This window comes from Aulonocara sp. 'chitande type north' Nkhata Bay, linkage group LG3 (genome assembly GCF_057382095.1).
Source record: "Aulonocara sp. 'chitande type north' Nkhata Bay isolate Kocher_YH1m ecotype deep benthic linkage group LG3, A_spYH_male_GT1.1, whole genome shotgun sequence".
Taxonomy (NCBI): domain Eukaryota; kingdom Metazoa; phylum Chordata; class Actinopteri; order Cichliformes; family Cichlidae; genus Aulonocara; species Aulonocara sp. 'chitande type north' Nkhata Bay.
In genome coordinates this window covers 19620905-19646979 of record NC_141346.1, presented here as the reverse complement: position 1 = coordinate 19646979, position 26075 = coordinate 19620905, and the positions used below count along the sequence as shown (strand labels likewise).

General features: G+C 45.5%; 2 protein-coding genes across 2 annotated transcripts in view; one reads left to right on the top strand and one right to left on the bottom strand.

The window, feature by feature from the left end:
• LOC147334363 (low affinity immunoglobulin gamma Fc region receptor III-like) overlaps nt 1-26075 on the top strand; it is a 529842-nt gene that overhangs the window by 4650 nt on the left and 499117 nt on the right. The gene's annotated exons all lie outside the window — the stretch shown is intronic.
• Nucleotides 21496-26075, bottom strand: part of LOC147334389 (uncharacterized) — a 49266-nt gene continuing 44686 nt past the window's right edge. Inside the window, exons 9-10 of the mRNA XM_086287758.1 lie at nt 24757-24843; nt 21496-21539 (exon numbers count right to left, since the gene is read on the bottom strand). Coding sequence (XP_086143884.1) covers nt 21496-21539; nt 24757-24843 — 131 coding nt within the window. The remainder of the gene's footprint in view (nt 21540-24756; nt 24844-26075) is intronic.

The following is a 26075-nucleotide window of genomic DNA, read 5'->3' as shown; positions in this document are numbered from 1 at the left end:
CAGAAAGTCCAGATTGAGGGATTTAACCAGATCCAACCTTTGGTGCTGATTGGCTCAGATAACGCTCATCTCATCACCCCTGTCCGCCCCGTCCTTCGGGGCTCGTCCAAAGGGCCAGTAGCTATCTGCACCAAGCTCGGATGGGCCATCCAGGGGCCGGCGAGTAGTATGCCTACATCTGAGGGGGACCTGCAGTGCCTGAACATGTGCCTTTCTCCTGCAGAGGCCCTGCATCAAGATGTGAAGCGTTTGTGGCAACTAGATGCTCCCCCCTACAGGACAGAGAAGGAGGTCACACGGTCAAAGGAGGACAGAGAGGCGGTAGCTATGTTGGAGACAAAGACTATCAGAGTCCCAGTAGACAGCGTCGAGAGATACGCCACTCCGCTGCTGAGAAGAAGGGACTTTCCACGGCTGTGTGTCTCTCCTGAAGCAGTAAAAGGCCTCCTCAGATCCACCGAACGTAAGCTGGCCAAGAATCCTGATCTGACCCTCACATACAGCCAGGAGATCCACAGGTTAGTAGATTCTGGTTATGTTGTTAAGCTGAGCCCAGATGAGACACATAGCTCTTCCGAGTCATGGTATGTACCCCACCACATGGTACATCACAATGATAAGGCTAGGGTGGTCTTCAACTGTTCGTTTGAGTTTCAGGGGGCCGTCCTGAACCACTACCTCTTACCAGGACCTCCCTTGGGGCCCACTCTGCTGGGGGTATTACTCCGCTTCCGCCAACACCCTGTAGCCGTGAGTGGAGATATCAAAGCCATGTTTCACCAGATTCGGCTGCTCCCAGAGGACTGTCCTCTGCTACGGTTTCTGTGGAGGGATTGTGAAACTGACCGGCCCCCAGACGTATATGAGTGGAGAGTTTTGCCCTTCGGAACGACATGTAGCCCCTGTTGTGCTATTTTCGCCCTACAGAGACATGCAAGGGAGCACGAAGACACCCACAAGGACATCTGTGACTCTGTCCACACAGCCTTCTATGTGGATAACTGTTTACAGTCCTTATCCAACCCAGAAGAGGCAAAGCAGCTCATCGACCGAATGAGAGATTTACTCATTCAAGGAGGATTCGAGATACGTCAGTGGGCGAGCAACGTGCCCGAAGTAGTTGCTCACCTGCCTGCTTCAGCTAGATCAGAGAGCTGCGAGCTTTGGCTGAACTTCAAAAGTCTCGACCCACAAGAGTCAACATTAGGACTCAGCTGGTACTGCCCGACAGATGTCCTGGGATATAAGCACCGCCCTATAACCTACTCCACGGTCACGCTGCCTAACGTGTACAAGGTACTAGCTACCCAGTATGACCCCCTAGGTTATATTTATCCCTACACTACAAGGGCCAAGCTGATTGTACAGGCCCTGTGGAGCACAGAGAGAGGATGGGATGAGCCCATCGAAGGGAATCTACTTCAGTCCTGGCTTGAGTGGGAAGTGAACTGTCACACCTTCAGCATGTCACCATTCCCCGCTGCTACACTCCTTCTCACAACTCCAGCAATGTGACATACGAGGCTCACATATTCTGTGACGCATCCGAAAAAGCGTATGGGGCTGTGGCTTATCTCCGAGTAATCGATCAACAACTGCCCATCGCCACATCATTCCTGATGGCTCGCTCCAGAGTGGCCCCACGTAAACAGGTGTCAATGCCCCGGCTGGAGCTTTGCGCAGCACTCACAGGGGCCCAATTGGCCAAATTACTCCAGACAGAGCTCACCATTCTCCTGCAATCGATCTACCTGGGGACAGACTCTACAACGGTGCTGCAGTGGATCCAGTCTAGTTCCTGTCGCTATAAGGTATTTGTGGGGACTAGAATCTGTGAAATACAGGAGCTGACATCTCCTGAACAGTGGCGGTATGTGACCTCTGACCTCAATCCCGCTGATGACATCACCAGAGGGAAACATCTCGCTGACCTAACTGTCCGCAATCGTTGGTCACATGGTCCACCCTTTCTGTCACAAACTGCTGACACTTGGCCTAAGTTGCCAACAGAGTTCCAGGCATGTAGTGAGGCAGAGCTCAGGAAGACTGCATTCTGTGGGCACGTTTCTGCATCCCCGACTTTACCGGATCCAACACAGTATGCCACGCTAGATGAGCTGATTGCTGCTACCTACCAGACCCAACACGGGGCGGCTGATGCTCCTATTACAGCAGCGGAGCAACTAGAAACCGAGACCATGCTGCTTCGCTCGGCACAGACTGATAGCTTCCCAGAGGAGGCCCGAGCCCTCCAGATCGGGCACCCAGTCCGCTCAGACAGCCGTCTTAGCGTGCTGTCCCCTGAATATGACAGTCTTACCGGTCTCATCAGAGTCGGAGGCCGCCTCCGTCGAGCTGCCGACTTAGATCCAGACAGTATTCATCCCATCGTATTAGCAGCTGAACATCCCCTGACCAAGCTCATCATAAAAACTTATGATGACCAGCTCCTTCATCCAGGTGCAGAGAGGCTGTTTGCGGAAATACGGCACACCTATTGGATTCTCAGAGGACGCCAAGCCATTAAGAAGCATCAGCACCAGTGTGTGGACTGTAGGAGATGGCGCGCCTCACCTTCTACACCCAAAATGGCTGACTTACCTTCATCGCGGCTGAGACTCTATAAGCCGCCGTTCTGGTCAACGGGCGTAGACTGTTTTGGGCCATACACGATAAAGATAGGTTGTAGAAGAGAGAAATGCTGGGGAATCATCTACAAGTGTCTTACAACCAGATGCGTGCACCTTGATCTCCTCCCTAGTCTTGACACCGATTCCTTCCTTATGTCATTACGCAGATTTATTGCACGCCGAGGAAAGCCATACGAGATGTGGTCTGATCGAGGGACCAATTTCAGAGGTGGGCACAGAGAACTCCAAACGGCGTTTGAAAACATGGAGCTGGACCTCAAGCAGCAACTGGCCAAGCAGACTATCAACTTCTGCTTCAATCCCCCACACTCTCCTCATTTCGGAGGAGCATGGGAAAGGGAAATCAGAGCAGTGAAGTCAGCTCTGCAAGTGGTCCTGAAGGACCAAGTTGTGGCGGAAGAAGTCCTACTCACTGCTCTCATAGAGGTTGAGGGCATTTTGAACTCAAAGCCGCTCGGCTATGCATCGGCTGACATAGCTGACCCAGATCCCATCACACCAAATCTTCTCTTGATGGCGGCATGATTCGGCACTACCCCAGGCAGCTTACGGCCCCTCAGGCACTCTTTCTAACAGAAGATGGAGGCACAGTCAGGTCATCAGTGACCACTTCTGGAAGCGGTTCATACAGAACTACCTCCCAGGACTGCAACTCCGACAGAAATGGAGGAAGTCCACTGACAACATGGCTGTGGGACAAGCTGTTATGATTGTGGACTGTAACTTGCCTAGAGGCCTTTGGCCTGTGGGTACCATTGCCAAAGTTTTCCCAGGGATTGATGGCGTTGTTCGAGCTGCCGAGGTCAAAGTTAAAGACAGTACCTATGTTCGCCCGGTAACTAAGCTGGTGGAACTTCCCAAAGTTCCTGAGGACTCAAATGACACTGTTTCAAAATAGAAGGACTCTAGCGGGAGTGTATTTGCCTACAAATACAGGGGCGGCTGTTAAAAGTCCGCTTGTTCACTGTAGCTGTTTTTATACTACGTTACCCATGATGCACCTCGGTATCTGTACTTCCGGTTGGGAACGTGTTCAGCGCAGTTCTGCACAGATGAGAGGTGTGTCGGAGGAGTAACGTATTTACTTGCATTCCTGTGTGAGTTAATACTGTGTGCGTGCTTACCATGTGAGTATTGTAGGATGAGAGTGATGATTGTTTGACTTCATCTGTGTAATTTGCTACGTAAGAAGCTAGTCCCGTTGCTATCGCTAAGATGCGTTTTTTGACCTACTACAGGCAGCCTTGTGTTCAGCCCATATTTCATTCCATATACGACTTACTGTCAAGCATTGTGGTTGTAGGTGGATTTAACTATTTACTATGTTTATTCTCTGAAGCGTTGTAAATCTGCAGAGGTCTGGTTTGCCAATGTATATACGAGCCAGAAATGCATTTATGGTCTTAGGGTGCCATCTAGTGGCCATGAGGTTATGGCAGATTGTATAACATTACGCTGGAAACCCACAGTACTGTATAAGGGGTACACTGCTATCCATAGTGGTTAATACAATGTCACGGCTCAGCTGTGTGGCAGGCAGGATGAGGACCCAATCGCAAAAACTCACAGACTCAGGGGATGAACTCAAAAAGCAGCTTTATTGCTGACAAAAGATAATAGGAGATACAAAACTAAACTGGGAAAAACTAACATAAAGCTCACCAGGAAACACAGGGGGAATCACACACAGCATGAGGGAGAACGCGACACAGAACTGAGGGAGACGCAGACATAAATACACAGAGGGTTAACGAGGGAAGTGGGAGCACACGGGGAACACAGGTGACACTGATAATAATCACGAGACATGGCAGGAGTGAACACAACACTGACGGGAGACGGGCGAGGTGAAACAGGAAGTACAGAGGTTCAGACAGGAGGAGAGAGAGCACGAGTAGAACACCAACATAACGGGCAGGGGAGACACGGAATAAACACGAAAGGGGACGAGGGCTCATGAATACACAGAGGGGCACACAGGGGGTGAGAGTCACAAAGGGAAAGCACTCAGGGAACAACGCAACAGGGCAACTCAGGAAACAGAGCCTAAACAGGGAACTGAATACAAAGACACATGAGAACTAAGAATACTGGGCCAACATGGCCCAGGATCATGACAGTACCCCCCCCTCAAGGGCTGGCTCCCGACAGCCCAAACCCAGGAACCAAAACAGAAAACACCCCACCCAGGGCGGGAGGCGGGGGACCAGGACGGAGGGACCAAAACAGGAAACAAAACCCCTAACAGAAAATACAAGAGCACAAGACACTAGTTCATAACAAACGTCAGGAGGCCGACCCAGGGCCCACAGGCACAAAAGTTCACGGGTCACACAGTCGGGGGGCCGACCAGACGGGTGGCACAGGAGACAGAGCTGGTCCGGAGGCCGGCCGCGTGGAAGACAACGGCGGCGACGAAGGAAACGGAGCAGTTCAGGAGGCCGGCAGCGCGGAAAGCAGCGGCGGCGGCGAAGGAGACGACGGAGCAGTTTAGGAGGCCGGCCGCGCGAAAGGCAGCGGCGGCGGCGAAGGAGACGACGGAGCAGTTCAGGAGGCCGGCCGCGCGAAAGGCAGCGGCGGCGGCGAAGGAGACGACGGAGCAGTTCAGGAGGCCGGCCGCGCGGAAGGCAGCGGCGGCTCTCCAGTGTTAGGCGTGCAGGCCATGGCCTGGTGGGCACAGGACCAGACGAGGCAGGACCAGACGAGGCAGGACCAGACGAGGCGGGACCAGACGAGGCGGGACCAGACGAGGCAGGACCAGACGAGGCAGGACCAGACGGTGGCGATGCGGGGGCCGGACCAGGCGTCGCTGCAGAGGCTGAGGCTGGACCAGGCGACGGCGAAGCAGGAGCTGAGGCTGAGGCCGGACTGGGCGAAGCACAGGCTGAAGCTGGACCAGGAGGAGCAGAAGCCAAAGTCGAAGCTGGACCAGACGAGGACGAAGACTCCGAGGCTGGGCCAGGCGAGGACGAGGCTGCCGGTGAAGCAGCTGGTGGCTGAACGGGCCCCTCGGACCCTCCAGCGGAGACGAGGAGGTGCTGGCCGGGCTGACCTGAGCCGCCAGCGGAGACGAGGAGCGGCTGGAGAGGTTCCCCTGAACCCCCAGCGGAGACGAGGAGGTGCTGGCCGGGCTGACCTGAGCCGCCAGCGGAGACGAGGAGCGGCTGGAGAGGTTCCCCTGAACCCCCAGCGGAGACGAGGAGGTGCTGGCCGGGCTGAGCAGAGCCGCCAGCGGAGACGAGGAGGTGCTGGCCGGGCTGAGCAGAGCCGCCAGCGGAGACGAGGAGGTGCTGGAGAGGTTCTCCTGAACCCCCAGCGGAGACGAGGAGCTGCTGGAGGGGTCCTCCTGAACCCCCAGCGGAGACAGATGCAGAGCCAGCAGGTGCAGAGACTTCTGGCTGAGGGGACGCTAACTGTAGCTGCACAGGGCACGCAGTCGGCTTAGCATGCAACGGCTGGGGCTGTGCAGGGCAAACAGTCTGTCCAAAGTTTGTCAGCACCACACAGTCCGCAGCTGGCAGAGAAAGCTCACAAAGGCTTCCAGCTGAGGTTGGCAGTGTCTGAGCGGGTTGCTGTGCTATGAACTGAGCTGGTGACAGAGGTGATGACAGAGCTAATAATGACTGAGCCGTTAACTGAACAGGCAATGGAGTAAGACACTGAGGTGGTAACAGAGCGGATGACTGAGTGGGTAATGGAGCCGCTAACTGTGCTAAAGACTGAACTGGTGACAAAACAGGAAACTGTGCTAATAACTGAGCTACTGACTGAGTTATGGACAGCAATGCCAGTTGTAGTGGTAGTTGCGCTTGTGGTTGAGCAGGTGTCTGACTCTGGGCTGCTCTCCTCCGGGGAACAGGAATGGGTGCTGGGCCTGGCCGAACACCAGCCATCCCCACCCGAGGAACAGATACGGGTGCAGGGACGAGCTGGGCTCTGGCTGCCTTTACCCTGGGGGCCGGTGTAGGTGCAGGAGCTAGCTGGACCTCTGTCGCTCCCACCCGAGGAACTGAGACGGGTGCAGGAGTCGGCAGGGTCACGGCCGACCTCACCCGGGGAACCGGAACAGGAGCAGGCAAAGGCTGGGTGTCCATCAACCCCACCCGAGGAGCAGGTACGGGTGCCGGGATGAACGGAGCCTTTGCCAGACTGGGGACAGAAGCAGGCACAGGCTGGACCTCAGCCACCCTCTCCCGAGGAACTGATACGGGAGCAAGGGAAAGCTGGGCCCGCGCTGCCCTGGTTACAGGAACTGGAGGTGGAGAGCAGAGTTCAGGAGCAGAAGAAACACCATCCACAGTTTTATACACAGCAGGTACAGGAGTTGGGGAGTTAACACAGGTGGTGTCTGAGGCAACTGGGTGCGAAACCAACTCAGGAATAGTCAACCTGAGCTCCCCTAGCAGTTTACACATGACGGACGGTAACTTGTTGCACTTGACCTTAACAGCTGTGATTGAATGCACAGTCTTAGTGTTTTCAAAACCTGAGTTAACAGACTTCGCATCAGCTAGTGTTAACACGAGAGGAGCAACATTTTTTAACCCTGGAGAAACAGTTTCAGAGCTAAGAGACAAGACAGGAAAATCTACATGTGGCAGAGGGTCACAAGCAACCTGAAGAACAGAACGCGCAGCCTTTGAAGGTTGGCAGACACACTGTTCGTTCTCCAGGGGGTCCACTCTGGTTTCAGCAGGAAGAGGAAACTCAGGACAGTTTGTTTTAATATTTAGTTCACAAGTATGCAACTCAAAAATAGTATTTTTCTTTTCTAAAGTGGGATTATCAGTCTGTGTGTTAATTACTGCTGACCCAGGAGGAGCAAAGGAAAAACAGTCATTCTCAAACATGGGTGTGAGGGTAGGTAATGCAGACTCTGGATTAACTGACCCAGAATTACCAGACACAGAGTCAACGGTCTCTGGGATGACGCACACAGAGTTTACAGTGCCAGAGTTTTTTAAGTCAGCCTGAACAGCAGTCTCTAGGGGGGCAATGACCTCAGTCTCATGCTTAATAGGTGCAGAGGTGAACTTAGAAATGTTATGAGGCCTGGAAACACAGTCATTTTCAAACTTACTGTTCATCTCTGATGAGTTACTGACGTGAAAAACTGCGGACTCAGGAACAGAATATTGTCCGAGTCGGTCCGACTTGGAAGTGGCATGGAAGAAACAGTCAGAGTCACTCACCACCGGAGTTTGCTCAATAACTTTAGGGCGGCGGCGGCGTGAGCGCCGTTTTTTCCGGGGACCTGTGCCGTGAGTTCCCGAGGCTATAGGCGCAGGCACCTCGGAGATGTCGGCTGGCTGAGCCGCTGACGGGCCGGGCCGCATTGCAGTGACAGGGAGCTTGTGCAGCTCTGAGCGTGGAAGTCCCAGGAAGAGCGCAAAGGACTGCAGCGGGGATAGGCTGCTTGTCGGAGACACGAAATCTCTCCTCGGCCGCCGAGTAACCCTCTTCTTTGTGCGGGACGTGGGCGGCGACTGGGGAGGTGAACCGGAAGTTGAAAAGGCCGGAGGAGTTGTGGCAGGCGATAGGCTGAATCCTCCAACTCTTATCACCGTGGGACGATGTGGGGAAAAGGCAGCAGCGTTTGCAGTTTGGAGGCTGCGCGGCCCACCTAGAGCCAATCGAGTCCCATAGAAGGCAGACTCGCGCTCCCGGGCATGCCGAGCCTCCTGCCTTCTCCTCTCGTTAGGGAAGGCGGAGTCTGCACGCTGCCGGTTCCGTAGGGAGTTTGCTGGGTCCATTACTGGTCGCGTTCTTCTGTCACGGCTCGGCTGTGTGGCAGGCAGGATGAGGACCCAATCACAAAAACTCACAGACTCAGGGGATGAACTCAAAAAGCAGCTTTATTGCTGACAAAAGATAATAGGAGATACAAAACTAAACTGGGAAAACTAACATAAAGCTCACCAGGAAACACAGGGGGAATCACACACAGCATGAGGGAGAACGCGACACAGAACTGAGGGAGACGCAGACGTAAATACACAGAGGGTTAACGAGGGAAGTGGGAGCACACGGGGAACACAGGTGACACTGATAATAATCACGAGACATGGCAGGAGTGAACACAACACTGACGGGAGACGGGCGAGGTGAAACAGGAAGTACAGAGGTTCAGACAGGAGGAGAGAGAGCACGAGTAGAACACCAACATAACGGGCAGGGGAGACACGGAATAAACACGAAAGGGGACGAGGGCTCATGAATACACAGAGGGGCACACAGGGGGTGAGGGTCACAAAGGGAAAGCACTCAGGGAACAACGCAACAGGGCAACTCAGGAAACAGAGCCTAAACAGGGAACTGAATACAAAGACACATGAGAACTAAGAATACTGGGCCAACATGGCCCAGGATCATGACATACAAATGTTTGTTCTTTCTGTTTACAGATGACCACACACACACACACACACAAACACCCATATACACACTCACACCCCCTTTACCTGCATGTGAATACTGTAATGCCTCCCTACCAACGCTGTACATCCTGTTGATGTCATCTGCCACCTCCTTAGTAAAGTTATTTGAACTACATCACTGTGGAGTACCATTCCTTCTGACCGAGGACGACTCAGTTGAAGCGTGATCGGCAATCAGTGCAAACATACATTACACTCTCCCTTCACCCCCAACTGACAGTGGCAGATGGCTGCCGCTCCACAATGTAAAGTAATGTTGGACAGACCATCACATCATATTTGAACAACTGAATTTAAACCAAAAAAGGCCCCAGGCTCTGGAAAGCATTTCAGACCCAGCAACACACTCAGACAAAAACTGGTTCACCCAAAAGACAAAACTCCTAAACACAAACTTAACAATGTGGTGTATGCTGTACAGAGTTCTACATTGGAGAGACCAAACAGCCACTTCATAAACGCATGCCACAACGTAGAAGAGCCACCTCCACGGGACAAGACGCGGCTGTCCATCTTCATCTAAAGGACAAAGGTCACTCTTTTGAGGATGCTAAGAGCATTTTCTTAGCGGTTCTTTAATGAAATCAGTTTTATATTGTACATATTATCTTTAACCCTTTCATGCATGAATTGTGTACTCAATAAGGATTTTCTTAAGTATTTTTATTCATCTTTAGGCATGAAAAAAATATTTTTGAACTTCATTTTTTAAAAACATGTACTTTCCAAAGAGTTTTCTTTTTAATTTTTTAAACATGTTCACTTAGGTGGACACGTTTTGACTTATCAATTTGACAAAATCCACATCAGTGTCCAATGTAGTGTCACGGTTCTGGGTCAGGTTGACCCAGTATTTTGAGTTATGTTTTGGTTTATTTTTGAATGATAGATTGTTCTTTATGTTTCTCTGGTGCTTTGTTGGGTTTTATGATGAATCTGCCTTTCAAGTTACTTTGGTGTGTTTCATTGTTTCCTTGTTCTCTTAGTGCTTGTGATGATGATGATGATTATGATGCTGTTCTATGTTCCAGCTTATTCTGGTTTATTCTTAGTTCTGCCCGTGTTAAGTCTGTGTCTCTTACTCTGCATCCTTGTGTCTTATTTCCTGTTTTATTGTGAAAGTCTATGTCTTATGTTAGTGTGTGCTGCTTTGCTCCCCCTGTCTCGTTAGTCCAATTTCTCCTAGCTGTGTCTCCCTCATGTTGCCCATTCCCTGATTACCACCCTGTGTATTTAAGCCCTGTGTTTTCCTGTGCTCAGTGTTGCGTCGTACCCTCAACTAGCTGTGTGTTCTGGGGCTATGTTCCTAGTAGTGATGGGCAGATGAAGCTTCATGAAGCACTGAAGCTTTTCATCCAATTGGTTCACCCCAGCGCAAAGCTTCTTGAAGCTTCATTTGCTCTAGTAGGACACCTACTGGACGTAAAAATATTAGTTGGCATGAATTTGAAGAGTGTGGCCTTTTGTACACAGCCTATAAATGTCAACAACTAAAGGAGTGTGTAAAACATCTATATTGTAGTGATGGCAGTATACTGTGTATATTTATACTGGCAGTATGGAAAATGATTATTTGGAAATGCTTAAAATGGAAATGATCATTTACTGTGAGGTGAGGTGTGGTTGGGGTGTGGACAGTAGTTGTGTTTTTGTGACGTTGAGGTATGGACAGCTACACACTGAGGCGTCAGTCCTGCCTGTTCACATTTTATTCTGTAAAAACTACATTTTCACTGCTTTTATGACCTTTTTTAGTGGGGAGAACATAGCTAGGATTTAATGATTTAACAAATCTTTTGAATCCTTTGTCCTCCACAATGCTAAATGGCTGGGAGTCCTCAATCACCATGGTAACCAGGTCTTCATCTATTGGAGATTGTTCTCCTGAGGAAAGACAATAAAGACAAAGCACAAATATAAATATCACACACGTAACTTATTACAGTTGTATAATATTGTTATATCATTTAGTAACATTACTGCATGCTATATTATCATGGCATTTGATGGCTCACCTGGTCTTGCTCCACAATCGGTGTTCCCCTTATTCTCATGCAAAGCTCTGTAGTGCCTAAGCATGAATGAGGTGTTGTTGTTATATCCCAGCTCCCTGGCACATAGCAAACACTTCACCTTGTACAAAAGTCAAGACAGCTTAACATAAATTGTATTGCACCATCAGTATTATGAAAATACATCTTCTGTGGAAATTTACATACCTTGTTGGGAGGAATAAGATCAAAATGTTCCCACACAGGGGAGGACATCCTCCTCTTCTTAGCTGGCTCCACTCTTTCCTGACTTTCTCTCCTCACTCTCATAAACCTCCAAACTGTCTCCAAGCTCTCACTAACCGCAACTCTCCATCAAACACCCACATTTTTGAATGAAGTCTGAGGGGTTTATATCGCTGTCATAGCTCGCGGCAAAGTTCGAACCACTTCATGAACCAGTCACGTGGTACAGCCGGGCAGCGAGGCTTCGGACGTCATCATTTTCAGCTCCTCCCATAAATGAAGCATCGCGGAAACGCTCCCTCCATTACTTGACACAAGCTTCGAAGCCTCGATACAGAACGTCACATCACTAGTTCCTAGTGTTTAGTCTCCTGCTCCAGTTTTGTATTTCTTTTCCATTGTCTCAGTCCTTGGTTCCTCTGTTCAGTAGTGATGGTGAGATGAAGCCTCATGATGAACTGAAGCTTTCCACCCAATTGGTCGACTCATGGTTCGAAGCATTGTGATGATTCATTTGCTCTACTGCGCCATCAAGTGGACAATTCAAGTGAAGCGGGCTCTGTGATTATAATGATGGGTAAACCTCTAAACTGAATAAATAAATTGTTTTCTTGGTTATTTATCCCGAATATTGTCTCAGTATGTCTGATACAAAAGAGAAAGTGGAAACTATCAGGACAGCGTTTTGGTATGAAACTGTTAGCCTCAGACAGTCAGTCAATAGTATAATTCAGATCATAGATCAGTACATTTGCATATTTGTATAACTATAAAAAGAAAGCTGACACTTTCGTGACTTTATCTAATGTGTAAGCATCACAGCAGATGCCTTTGTGTCAACATAGCTGAGGCTGAAACAGAAAAACGATTTTATAAAAATATTCAGCAGTAGATCAAAACCGAAAGAAAACCATTAATGAACAAATGAACATTACCTGATGCTGCTGAATTGAAGCAGAGCAAATTACAGAGGTTTTATTAGAGACACACCTTAGCGTTTTGCAATTTTGCATAATGTTAAAAAGTTAAAATTATTTTAGTAGGCTATTGAACGGCAGAAATTAGGTTTTCTTTTCGGAAGTATTTAAATGGGAAAAAACAGCGGCTGACAGCGCTGTAAACAACGGAGGTCTTATGCATAACAAACAAGCGAATAATGCAGAAAACAGATTTTTAGACGGGAAACTGTTCTTGAAGTATACTGTGTGTGTGTGAGTGTGTGTGTGTGAGAAAGAGAGAGTGTGAGAGAGAAAGCTGTGCATGAAGTGTGATTTTATCCTGGTGGAAGCAAAACAGCAAAAGTCAGAGGAAATTCGTGACGATGTTTATGTGAAGTATAGTTTGGATCTTCTTTTGCTGCTGGTTCGGTCAATATTGTTTGAAGAGAAATAGAACCTGCAGCTTCAGAATCAGCGCAAAAAAGGCGTAAACACGAAGCACGGACCCGCCGATGGATCAGAATCAGCGAGCTGTCGGCTTTCAGCCCCGACCGTGTCCGTGCTGTCTGGTGAGAAAGGCGACATCTCACTGATTCTGATATGTCAGCGGTCCGCGCCTTGTGTTTACGTCTTTGTGCAGAATCGGTGTACCTGCTCTCATTTACTGTTTTAGCTGTGTAGAATAAGGAGGGGATGTTTTTCTCATTATCATTCATTATTTTAATATGGCATTATTAGTTCATCAGAAGTATATAACCAGCTTTGCATTAAACATAAATTGAAGTTTTTGACCTTATATTATGCTTTGCATTACAGTGATGGTTTTAACTTTAGTTTGATTTTTTTCCTTACAGGTACCAGAATAATAACATGATTTTTCATTGCAGATGTAACCATGATCATTCCATACACATTGCAGTTTGTTGCTTATTCTAGAGTTGTGCTCAAGTTAATTAAAGGTTAAAAGCTACAGCCGGCGTGATGTCTGGCTGATCTATGGAGGGCAAAGGCTTTGAGCTTGGAAGGCCACACGCGCTTACACAGCACTTATAAGATGTTATTCTTGGTGATTTTGTGCTTAGTCATGTTTTAATATGTTTTAAGTAGAAGTAGCTGATCCAGCAATATTCATTTAATATTATATACTTGATTCAGAGCAATACACACTGATGGTCTTAATAAATGAAAGAGTCCTTGTAGCTGCCATGTTGTGTCTTAGCAGGGGTACAGACGGTTCCAGGAGACGGGGGCAGTCAGCGTCTGCCCTCGGGAAGGAGACAATGTTATTTTTTGTGTTAAATAAAATTGTCAACATTGATTGTATTACACCTGTCACTACGCATGAGGGGGCGTTCTAATACCCTGATTTCATAAAACTATGGTGATGTGTTTTTTGAGATGAGATCTGAGACTGTCTGCATACAGTGTCCATCTCCCACGTGTGACCATTAAAATCATCGTTTGACTCAACCCGACCGGACCAGTGTTGTTATTGTGGGTTTTTCCTCTGGTGTCCATCCCCAATATTTTGAACCTTAACAGCTGTTTGGTGGTGTTGAAATGTAGTAATATTTATGTTAAAAATCGATTCAGGATTTTAATGAATCGATATCACGTTATCCAAGCTAGAATCGATTTTAATCGATAATCAAAACCTTCCCTAACTGTGTAATCATGCTTATGTACATCTGGATAATGACACAAACTAGTGTTTGGCGCTTCACCTTTTAATAAACTAAAAGACAGAAATCAGATTATAGGATCTGTAGTGTTGCTTATTTATATTATGGTGTTTATCATTTGTGATATTTATTACTGTGTGCATACTTTATTAGGAGAGATAAAATAAAATAAAAAATCTCTTCCTTGCTGGTTCCATCGAAGAAGAAATGCTCAAGTAACTATGTAACACGTACGCAGGGCTGTAGACTAACTTTTTGCCATGGGCGTACCGGTATGCCTAACTTTAAAAAGTTAGGCGTACCGGCACAAAAGTTAGGCGCACACAAATTTTCTAATAATTGATATAATATAATGTGTTTTTCTGGATACACTGTGCTTTTTCAGCATTCAAAGATTGATGACACCCTGTCAGAGCACTGGCTATGAATTTCAGAAGGATCAGGCCTTAACTTAACAGAAAAGTTAGCAATAGTTCTTTTCCTATTACAGCTACATCCACTTCTGTCGTGCCTAGGCTGCTCACTAGGGCTGGGTATCATCACTGATTTCTATAATCCATTCGATTCCGGTTTTCAAAGTCCCGATTCGATTCAACTTACCGTATTTTCACGACCATAAGACGCACTGTGCTAAAAGGCGCAGTCTCAGTTATGTGTGCCATTACTGTATTTAACACACACATAAGGCGCACTGGATCATAGGGCGCATACAAGTACCGTATGCGTATTTAAAAATAAAGCGGGAGCAAACCTGAGTTCGGTACCTTACTCACATTTTTATTACCAGTAATCGTCATCATCAACAACACACAAGCATACAAGTGTGCGTATTTAAAAATAAAGCAGGAGCAAAACAAAGTTTGGTACTCACATTTTTATCATCAATCAAACCCATCGAAGTCCTCATCCTCTGTGTCTGAATTGAACAGCTGCGCTAAATCTCCATCAAACATGCCAGGTTCACTTTCTTCACTGTCAGAGTCACTTTCCGTGCCGTGCGGCTCCTCGGAAATGATGCCGGCTTTTGCGAAAGCTCGAACAACAGTGCCAGCAGACATGTTAGCCCAAGCATCTACAATCCATTGGCAAATTGTGGCGTAACTCGCCCGGCGCTGCCTTCCACTCTTGGTGAAACTGTGGTCTCCATCGGTCATCCATCGCTGGATGTGTTTGTCGCCGTTGTGTTTGCTGCAGTAGGAGCGAAAGATGGCCAGCTTTTCCTTATAATCCGCTGGAAGTTGCTGCGCTACCGTAGTCCTGGTCCAGATGGAAAAATGGCACCGTTTCATAAAAAGTGAAAGTGAAACTGCTTTTAGCCGAATGGTGACCGTCGAAACGCTTCTCCCGCTCGTTCTTTGCTTGATGATCGCCTTATGTCCGCGGAAACTCAGCTGCGTATTCTTGACCTATCGGAGCTTGTTTTCCAGATTCCTCTACTTGCGAACCATCGATTCATTAATCTTAAATTCTCTCGCCGCTGCTCGATTTCCATGTTCCTACGCGTAGCTGATGGCCTTCAGTTTAAACTGTGCTTCGTAAGCGTGTCTCTTTGCCATTTTCAGGGTTGTTAAAACAACGGTGTCCTGCATAACGCACATACCTGTTCTTTTATACAGGTATGTGCAATAAAGTCAACGCACACACTTCACCCTTTAGCGTTCTCATGGTGTTCTCTACTACGTCCTCCTTACAACACAAAGGGCGCACTGCGCTATAGGGCGCGCCGTACTTTTTGAAGAAAATCTAAGACTTTTAAGTGCGCCTTATGGTCGTGAAAATACGGTAGCCTCAGACAGTCAGAAATATTATAAATCTGATCATTTATCAGTACTGACTTCAGAATTGTGAACATCACAGCAGATGCCTTTGTGTGAAAGTAACTGAGAATAAAACACAGAAAAACATGAAGGAGATTTTCCTGGTCTGGCTTTTTATAGCAGATAACCTTAAAAATATTCTACAATGTTCTGCATATAAAGTTTAAATTTCTTCAGTATTTAACAACAGAAAAAATAGGCTTTCTTGTCCGAGGTCATTTAAGTGAAAAAAAGAAAAAGAAAAGAAAAAGACAGCAGCCACAGCGCTGTAAACAACGGTAGACTGGTGGGTAATAAGCGAATGAATAATACAGAAAACAGAGATTGGAGACGGGAAACTGTTCTTGAAGTACAGAGAGAGAGAGAGCTAGCTGTGCATGAAGTGTGATTTTAATAGTCGTGGAAGCAAAACGGCAAAATTCAGCTCGGTAAATTTTGGTTGGAGAGACAAAACCTGCAGCTCAGAATCAGCGCAAAAAGACGTAAACACAGCGCGGACCGGACGCATCAGGATCGCTAAGCTCCGACAGCGTGTCCGGCTACAGGCCGTCGGGTCAGAAAGCCGAGAAAGACAAAGCTGATTCTGACGCGTCGGTCCGCTCTGTGTTTACGTCTTTGTGTGGAATCCGTGTACCTGCTCTCATTTGCTGTTTGGTTGTTGTTGAAATGGTTTTGTGAGCTTTAATCTGAGAATCTGGCGTTTCTGGCAAAACACAGTTATATTTAAAAGTCAATTCAGGATTTAATGAATTGATATCGCTTTATTCAAGCTACTCACCTCCCACTTCCACCTGCACTTTCAACTGGACCACGGCCAATCAGAGAGGTCCCGCCCCTGACTATCTCTGATTGGTTTAGTCCACGATAGGGGCAAAATGTGTGTCTGTTGTTGACCACAGGGAAGGTTGCAGATTTTTTTTTTTTTTGCTACCCGAACAGTTGGTCGCACAGGTGCAACCAAATATTTTTTTTTAGTCGCACCACTGAAAAATTTGGTCACATTTGCGACCAAATTGGTCGCACTCTAGAGCCCTGGTACGTAATCCAATACCACAACACAATGTGATGGGAAATCAGCTGTGTTTTTCTGCCCATTTTATTTCGAATCTGGCGCGAACCGGTGAACCAGTCCCTGAATCAGTCACGTGGTACGGACTGCCCGCAAGGCCTCGAGCGTCACTGCATACGTAATCAAAGCGAGCCTCGATACGCGCTTCACAAAAACGCCCCCGAGATTACCCGACACACGATTCGACGCTTCGACACACAGGACACATCACTACTGTTCAGAATTTTGTTTGTCTTTTGGTGAGTTTAGTTTGTACTAGGTTTTTCCCAGCAATAAAGCTGCGCTTTAATTTTCACTTCCGTGTCTGAGTTCTGCATTTTGGGTCCACCACTCCTGCTTGCCTGCCTGCCACACAGCGATTCATGACATGTAGTGGTTTATGTGCAAATATACCATCAACACTGACACAAAAACAAGAAACCAGCCTTTGAATAGCTGTATCACTGTAGTGACCACTATGTGTGAAAGGGTTAATACACATGGCACAGGAGTCTGTATGTGGAATTTAAAATCGTTTAATCTGAAGCTCATTATTCAGACACTGAGGCAGCAAATAGAGAATGTCTTCCTAAAATGAGAAATGAATAAATCTACAGTCAAAGGTTTATGAACTTGCTCAGAAAATATGAGTCCATTTGTTATCTTTTCCAATCTGATCTGAAAACAGCTGCAGGTTTTGTTTAGATTTAAGCTAACTGCCTTGTACATTACTTATTGTTCAAAGCTGCAATGATGCATAGATAGCACACGATGTGAATCTTCCTCAGAACAGGAATAAGTCTGCATCAATACGAGGCTGAACATGAGCTCTGCTTCAGAAGTGATGCTCTATGGTGACATCTTCAGAGTCATTATCCAATCCCTGCTCAGCCTGGTTGGTTGGAGTCTTTACCACAAACATGCATGTAGTTTAGTTATGTTAAAACATTGTATCAGCTGTTAACACATGGACAGTTCAGAGAAAGAGACGATAAGTCTGATCAATCATCAGCATATTGATTCATTAGAGCAGCGGTCCCCAACCCCTGGGCCTCAGACCGGTACCGGTCTGTGAGTCGTTTGGTACCGGGCCGCGAGAGTTGAGGCTCAGGTGTGAAATGTATGGTTTTCAGGGTTTTTATCGGTGTTCAGCGTTATTTTGTTATCGTTTTTATCATTAACTCGGTTTTCCTGGGTCTTTTCACATGTGTTATGAATAAATTTTCTTTTTTTCGGTACCGGTACTAGTTTTATTTTGTTGTATTTATCCGCGGCACCTTAACCTCCTAAGACCCGAACTCTTCCATGGCATTTTTTATTTCTCTTTGATATTTGGGCTGATTGGGGCCTGATAAATGTAAAAACAACGAATTAGCAGATTTTTTTTTTCTTCACCTAATTTTAGTTTCTAAGAAAAATGAGAGCCACATATGAGGATATTCATTTAAAATTTCGATAGAACAGTAGCAGTATAATGTCCTCGTAAGTGGATATCAGGCCCTTGTAGAGCAGAATTGAGTATTTTGGTCTAAGTAACCCAAAATGTGATGTCCACATATGTGGACGCCAGGTCCTAGGAGGTTAAAGGCCGGTCCATGAAAATATTGTCGGGCATAAACCAGTCCATGGCGCAAAAAAGGTTGAATCATTAGAGAATGATTCAGAGTGTCACCTTTGGCTCTGCATCGATATACAAACACCATGGTTGGTGGGACTGTGGTTGTAGGTTTTTCAGGTAAATATGTGGATAAAATAAGAGGTGAAATCAGAGTGAAGCTCCTCACCTATTACAGTGATCCACTGAATGGAGACTCTCCATGACCGCTAATGTCACACCTGTAGAGGCCTTCATCAGACCTGGAAACATGCTGGATGGTCATGTGACCTGCAAGCTGCTTCCTGATGAAGCAGCCATCTTTATAGAAAGCAGCTGGGAGGTTGGAGGGAGCTCTGTTGTTTACTTGTGTCCATCCAGGAGAGCAGTCGTCCTCCTCACAGCTCAGAGACAAACTCATCTTTAAACAGCTGAGAGCTGCTGGGACTCAGTCAGTTGAGCTGTGATGGAGAGCAGATCATGACACGCCACCGGGCCCTCTTACCACCACCAGTAGGCGAACATGGGGTAAAATATTAATTTAAGTACTCTGTCTCAACCAGTACTATTGTAGTTTTTGTTTTTATGTTTTCCTATGTAGCTGCAGCACTAAAGGCCATTTTAACATCATACATTTTTGCTTGGCATGTGACTGATTCGTGCATTTGGCATCATGTTGTACTGAATGCAGCAGGCCAAGCATGCATTGCAGACCCCACTTAAAGTAGCTCCTCTCCTGTGAAACAATGTTTTACCAGCACAAGGCAGGAGATTTTAAATGTGAGTCATAGATATGTCAACCTTCAGGCTGTTGTGTGGGGAGGCTAGTTCAGGACATCAGAGCAGCTATTCAAAGCTTTGAGGTTGTAATGCTAAATATATATATATATATATATATATATATATATATATATATATATATATATACATACATACATACATACATACATACATACATACAGGGAAAAATATGCATAAAAGACACCAGACATTTTGGTGCATTTTTACTTTTTATTTTGCAGTTTTAAAAATAAAAGATTAAAAGAAACAAATTTTGCTTTGCCGCATCAGCTGCTGATGTTGGTTTCTGGGTGAAGAGAGGAGTGTATTGGTTAGCCACAACCAAACCAGAACAAGTTAAATTTTCCATTTGACACCATTTTAAGACAACACCGTCACAGAAGGAAAACAAGTGAGACAAACATTTATTAAACCAGATCTCTGTCATGCGAATAAAAGAAGCTTCAGTAACAGTTAAGTTACTTTAGGTATAAAACAAATGAAAGTTTTGATCAGTTTATTTTAACGAGAAATTTCTGTATATACATATGTAAACATAAAATTTTATATTTGCTCTTTGCTAAGGTGTCTGTTACGTGTGGACACAACACTGGTTCATTCCTTGATGTAGATGCATTTTATATGCTTAAACAATTCACAGGTGGATCAATGAAAAAACTAAATAAAAAAAATTTAAATCACTCTAAAACTTATCATATACAAGGCCTGGACTGAAAATGAGTGTAAAAGCAATGTCCAAAGAAAACCTTTGAAAGGCCTTCAGACAGGAATATCATGTCTCTCTCTCTCTCTTTATGTTCTCTCTGTTCCTCAAGCTTGGGTCTTCTACCAGAGGCACAGATTATTATCACATTTAGATATACACATACACTGCTCAAAAAAATTAAATTCACACTTAGAAAGATATCAAATCCAAAACAATCCAGGGTATGTGTACGGCTGGGGGACCATGTTTGATGTGGTGATTAGTAATACTAGACTAGGGGGTGGTCCTATCTCCATTCCTATTTACCTTGTACAACTCAGATTTCCAGTACAACAGTGAAACATGCCACCGTCAGAAGTTCTCTGATGACACTGCAATGGTTGGGTCTATTAAGGGTGGGCAGGATATGGAGTACAGGGAGCTGGTTAGGAACTATGTGGAATGGCCCTGAAGTAATCACCCTCATCTAAATGTCAGCAAGACAAATGAGTTGGTGGTTGACTTCCAGAAGAAAAAAAACAGTGACTAGGCCCATCAACATCATGGTAAAGAAGGTCAAAACAGTGGACAGCTTGGATGTTCACCTGAATGACAGACTGAACTGGAGGACCAACAGTGATGCTGTTTACAAAGGAGATGAGCAGACTCTACTTTCTAAGGAAGCTCAGATCCTTTACTGTGTGCAGCAAGATGTTGGAGATCTTCTACTAGTCTGTGGTAGCGAGTGCTCTTGTCTGCTGAGGGAGCAATGTCGGTGCCAGATATGCCTACAGGATTAACAAACTAATTCACAAGGCTGGAAGCATCATTGGTCAGAATTTTGAGGTGTTTTAGTCAATGAGGGACAGGAGGTCACTGAAGGTCACTGAACAAACTGCTCTCTATCACACCCACTGGCTGGAAAGGTTAACAGCACTCTATGATCACTTGGCAGCACAAATGAAGAGTCTACTAACAGCAGGTACTCATCCAGACTTGCTAACACCGGGCAGAACAATCCTGGTCATGAAGAATCCCCAGAGCAGCTGCTTTAAAAGTGCCTCAGGCAGCTGAAGACAAACAGTAATATGGAACAAGAGAATGAATTGTAATGGCTAGAAAAGGCTGGAATAAAGAACACCCAAGTTTAAAACTGTGCAAAGGTCCTCCAGACACTATCCAACACATTGTAGCATATAAGAGAAGATATGAACTGGGATAATGTATACTGAGAGGAACAACCAAGTCTTAGATAGTGTACAGGAGTATCTGTGGTGAGGTGTGGACTAAAAGTCTCAGAGTCCCAATGGGAGACGCCACCAATGGAGGTTGAGAAAAACAGGGTTAAGAACAGACAAGCAGCTGCTAGCCAACCAACCAGTGCTGGTTGATAAGTAACAGAAGGGGGGGTTACATATATAAACACAACCACAACATATACTTAATATGTCCAACTTGGGTTCATTTTCATCAAATGAGAAAAAAAGTATTAAATCATTTGAAGATCTTTCTTAACACATTTTAAGACATGTACTCTGTTCTGCAGTTGTTGGGGACCAAGTTAGTGACCAACATCAACTGGACATCAGTGGTTGGACTGGTGGACTACTTCAGTGAAGAGTAGATTATGTCTGGCTCTGGTTTCAAGTCTAAACACAAACAAAAACAGTTCAAATGACAAGATGTTTAGAAGATTTGTAGTTCAATCAGAACCACTTCTCTGCATCACAGTCCCAGTTCTGATTTCACACTTTACTGGGAACCACCTCACATACAAATCACAGAGTATCTTGCTGCTTAAATTTCAACTGATTATTAAATGGTCCAATAAATTCAAATCTGGAACTGAAAAAACTAAAACAATCAGTTCATTAACAGAATTAATTTATGTTAAAATTGAAACACTGACTGCTTTCCCTTTCTTTTTCTTCCTCTCCACTTTATAAATTACGCAGACAGACCTTTTTTATACTGTGTTGCAAGGATGAGTATGAATCACTAGAGACACCGCAGTCAAATAGTCAATCCTATTATACTGCTTTGAAGTCAGCTACTGTCTGGGGCACATGTGCAGTTGGTGCACTAAAATGTAAAATCTCTGTGCAGTCACAAAACATTGGTATGGATGTCATTTAAAACCCTCATGCTTATTGTGTGATGCCCTTAGACAATCTAGCACATAACAGCAAGGATCAAGATGCTATCAAGCAGGGTATTCATTGAACAGCATAACCAAGTGGCTGGAAGATCTGCGCCAGAATGGCCTGGAGGTCCCGAGGTCAAAATAGGGGACGCCCCCAGGGTGGTTGAAAAAATGACTGAGCTAAGATCCTGTGGGACCAGATACTGACAGACAAACTATTGATGGCTAATCATAGTAGTGGTGGAGAAGCAGAGGAAGATGGCCATAGTGATAGATGTAGTGATTCAGAAAGACAGCAAAATCAGGAAGAAGGGACACGAGAAGCTAGAGAAGTATCAAAGACTGAAAGAGGAGCTTAAGAAGACGTAGAGAGTGAAGGCAACAGTGGTTCCATTGGTAATTGGTGCACTTGGAGCAGTGGCCCCAAAACTGGGCGAGAAGTTCCAGCAGATCCCAGGAACAACATTGGAGATCTCTGTCCAGAAGTGCAGTCCTAGGAACAGCAAATATACTGTGTGGGACCCTCAAGCCCCCAGGTCTCTGGTAGAGGACCTAAGCTTGAAGGATAAAGACTGCCTGCACCCCTAACCCCTATCACTCTGCAGAGAATTGTACAAACTAGTCTTCTGGCAGCATTTCATTTTGATGGGATTTTAAAATGCAAAACTTTAAACTTTAATTTAAATGTTAAATGTAAACATTTGGATTGCACAGTGATACTTTAACTTTTGATAAGAAACAGATGTATTTCTTTAGCTGTATTTCAAATACTCAATTTTAATTTCAAATGGAAAATCTAATCTTTCCATTACGAACTCATAAGGAGGGAATTGAAAATGTATTTTTGTGTTTATTTTATACAATGGAAAAGTCTAAGATGTTTATGTTGATGGCTTTTGCTTATGATGTGGTCATAAAAATAGCAGAGTAGTTTTGTTTTGGACTACATTGAGAGTCACAGCTTTAAGTCCCGTTTTGCTCTTTTCCTGCTCCTGAAAACTACAACAAAGTAAAAACCTCACAATAACGTTTAAATTTCAATTAGGTCTTAAAAATGACAATAACACTGTATTTTAGTATCAAGAAAACTCAGTGAAACTCAGTACATTACTTTTTTAATACACTCAACAAAAATATAAACGCAACACCTTTGTTTTTGCTCCCATTCCCCATGGGATGGACGTAGAGACCTAAAATTCATTCCAGATACACAATATAACCATCCCTCCCAAACAGTGGTCACAAATCAGTCCAAATGTGTGGTAGTGGGCACATCTGCCATATTGAGATAATCCATCCCACCTCACAGGTGTGCCACATCAGGATGCTGATCTGACATCATGAGTAGTGCACAGGTGTACCTCAGACTGCCCACAACAAAAGGCCACCCTGGAATGTGCAGTTTTTTGCGCTATTGGGGGTCTGGGGACCCAGAACCGGTCAGTATCTGGTGTGACCACCATTTGCCTCATGCAGTGCAACACATCGTCGCATGGAGTCTATCAGATTGTCAATTGTGGCCTGTGGAATGTTGGTCCACTCCACTTCAATGGCTGTGCGAGGTATTCGTGGGAACTGGTACACGCTGTCGTATACGCCGGTCAAGCACATCCCGAACATGCTCAATGGGTGACATGTCCGGTGAGTATGCTGGCCATGCAAGAACTGGGACATTCTCAGCTGCCATCTGCCCTGAACAATGTGAACCATGATTCATCCGTGAAGTGCACACCTCTCCAACGTGCCAGACGCCATCGAATGTCAGCATTTGCCCACACAAGTCTGTTACGGCGACGAGCTGAAGTCAGGTCAAGACCCCGATGAGGACGACGGGCATGCAGTTGAGCGTCCCTGAGACGGTTTCTGACAGTTTGTGCAGAAATTGTTTGGTTGTGCAAACCAATTGTTCCAGCAGCTGTCTGGGTGGCTGGTCTCAGACGATCTTGGAGGTGAACCTGCTGGATGTGGAGGTCCTGGGCTGGTGTGGTTACACGAGGTCTGCGGTTGTGAGGCCGGTTGGACGTGCTGCCATATTCTCTGAAATGCCTGTGGAGACGGCTTATGGTTGAGAAATGAACATTCAATGCACGGGCGACAGATCTGGTTGACATTCCTGCTGTCAGCATGCCAATTGCACGCTCCCTCATTGCTTGTGGCATCTGTGGCATTTTGCTGTGAGACAAAACTGCACATTCCAGGGTGGCCTTTTGTTGTGGGCAGTCTGAGGTACACCTGTGCACTACTCATGATGTCAGATCAGCATCCTGATGTGGCACACCTGTGAGGTGGGATGGATTATCTCAATATAGCAGATGTGCCCACTACCACACATTTGGACTGATTTGTGACCACTGTTTGGGAGGGATGGTTATATTGTGTATCTGGAATGAATTTTAGGTCTCTATGTCCATCCCATGGGGAATGGGAGCAGTAACAAAGGTGTTGCGTTTATATTTTTGTTCAGTGTACATTACATGACATGTCTTTGAGAAAACTTTATATTTTAATAGCTGTAAATGGTAAAATATTCTATGGTATTTCTGGAGTGTTGGCAAAATAGAAGAAGGAGAAGAAGAAGAAAACAGCATGAATTTTGTGAACCTTTTCAGCCCTAGACTAAAATTGAAAACACACCTGAATTGAAAAATTTAAAAGTGTGGCCCAAAGAGTTTGTCCACATCCACTGTAGCTTCTTTCTATCCAAAGTTTAAAAGTAGCCATACCTCGAGTCCTCTTTGGTGTGATGGCTATTTGTCCATAACTGACATCTTCAGTTCTCACTGCTGAGTACACTGCTGCTGGATCACTCTCTGGAGAATAAAACATATTTAAATTACTGCAGGTACAACAGCTGCAAGAGTACTGTTATGTTAAAAAGAAAACACAAGAGTGCTATTGGTATTCCTCAAATCTCCAGTGCTTTCAAAGAGAAATGTAGTAAGACAGATACAGTACAGTAATACGATATGATACCTTTATTTATATAGCACTTTTCAAAACACAGAGTCACAAAGTGCTTTACAGTTCAAACAAATACCGCACATGGAAGGTAAGTGTACATATTAACACATACAGACACATAAACAGACATGTAATCAACTGACAGTCATTCATTCCAGCATTCATACATACACACATACATCCTTGTGTAGTTTTCAAACTATGGCAAGAAATGAAGGGGAATGGATTAAGGAAATTCTAACCTATAAAAATGAATTTTCAGCATTCAGCAGTTAGAGTGAGTAAGACTGTTTCACAGTTTGGGTGCTATAACCTCAAAACACGATCGCCTCTGTTTTTTGTTTTTTTAAATCAAAGTGTGTGGCTGTTAGAAGGCCCTGATCAAAGAGGCTGGCTGCATTTATAAGGTGTTAGAAGCTAAGCTAATTTATTTAACTAGTAATGGTGATTTGTCGGCACATATTTAAAAATGTCAGATTTTTGACAGTGCATCTGGAAAGTATTCACAGAGCTTAATTTTGTCATGCCTTATTCCCTCTGCCTTGGAGGGAATATTTTCTGTCCTGTGTTGTAGGGACCTGAACACTTCAAGTTTGTGTTCCAGAGGGTGATGGGAGTCAAACAGTAGGTACTGGGCTATCTGTAAATGTCAGAGTTGAGACTTCCATTCCCCTCAGTGCATACAGCACACTGCGTACATAGAGGAGGATGATAGCCTCAACACTGAAGTTTACTGGAAGCCCACACACACCCACACACACACAGACTGGTAACTACTTTTTGACTCCACCACCCTCTGAAACACTAACCTGAAGTAATCAGGATCCTGCAAGAAAATGTACCCTGCCAGACAAGAAATAAAAGGAAGACACGTGTAAAGAAAGTCTTAAAACGTGTGGTTATCCCACATGAAATCAGCAAAGATGCCACCAGATAGGGGAAAACAACATAGTCATTCTTTATGTAGCAGGTTTATCAGAGAAATTAGGGAAAATTTCCTCCAAGTGGACATCCCAGTGTACTTCAGATTGAGTCACACGTTTAGAAAAAAAACTGGTTCCTCTTAAGGACAAAACTCCCA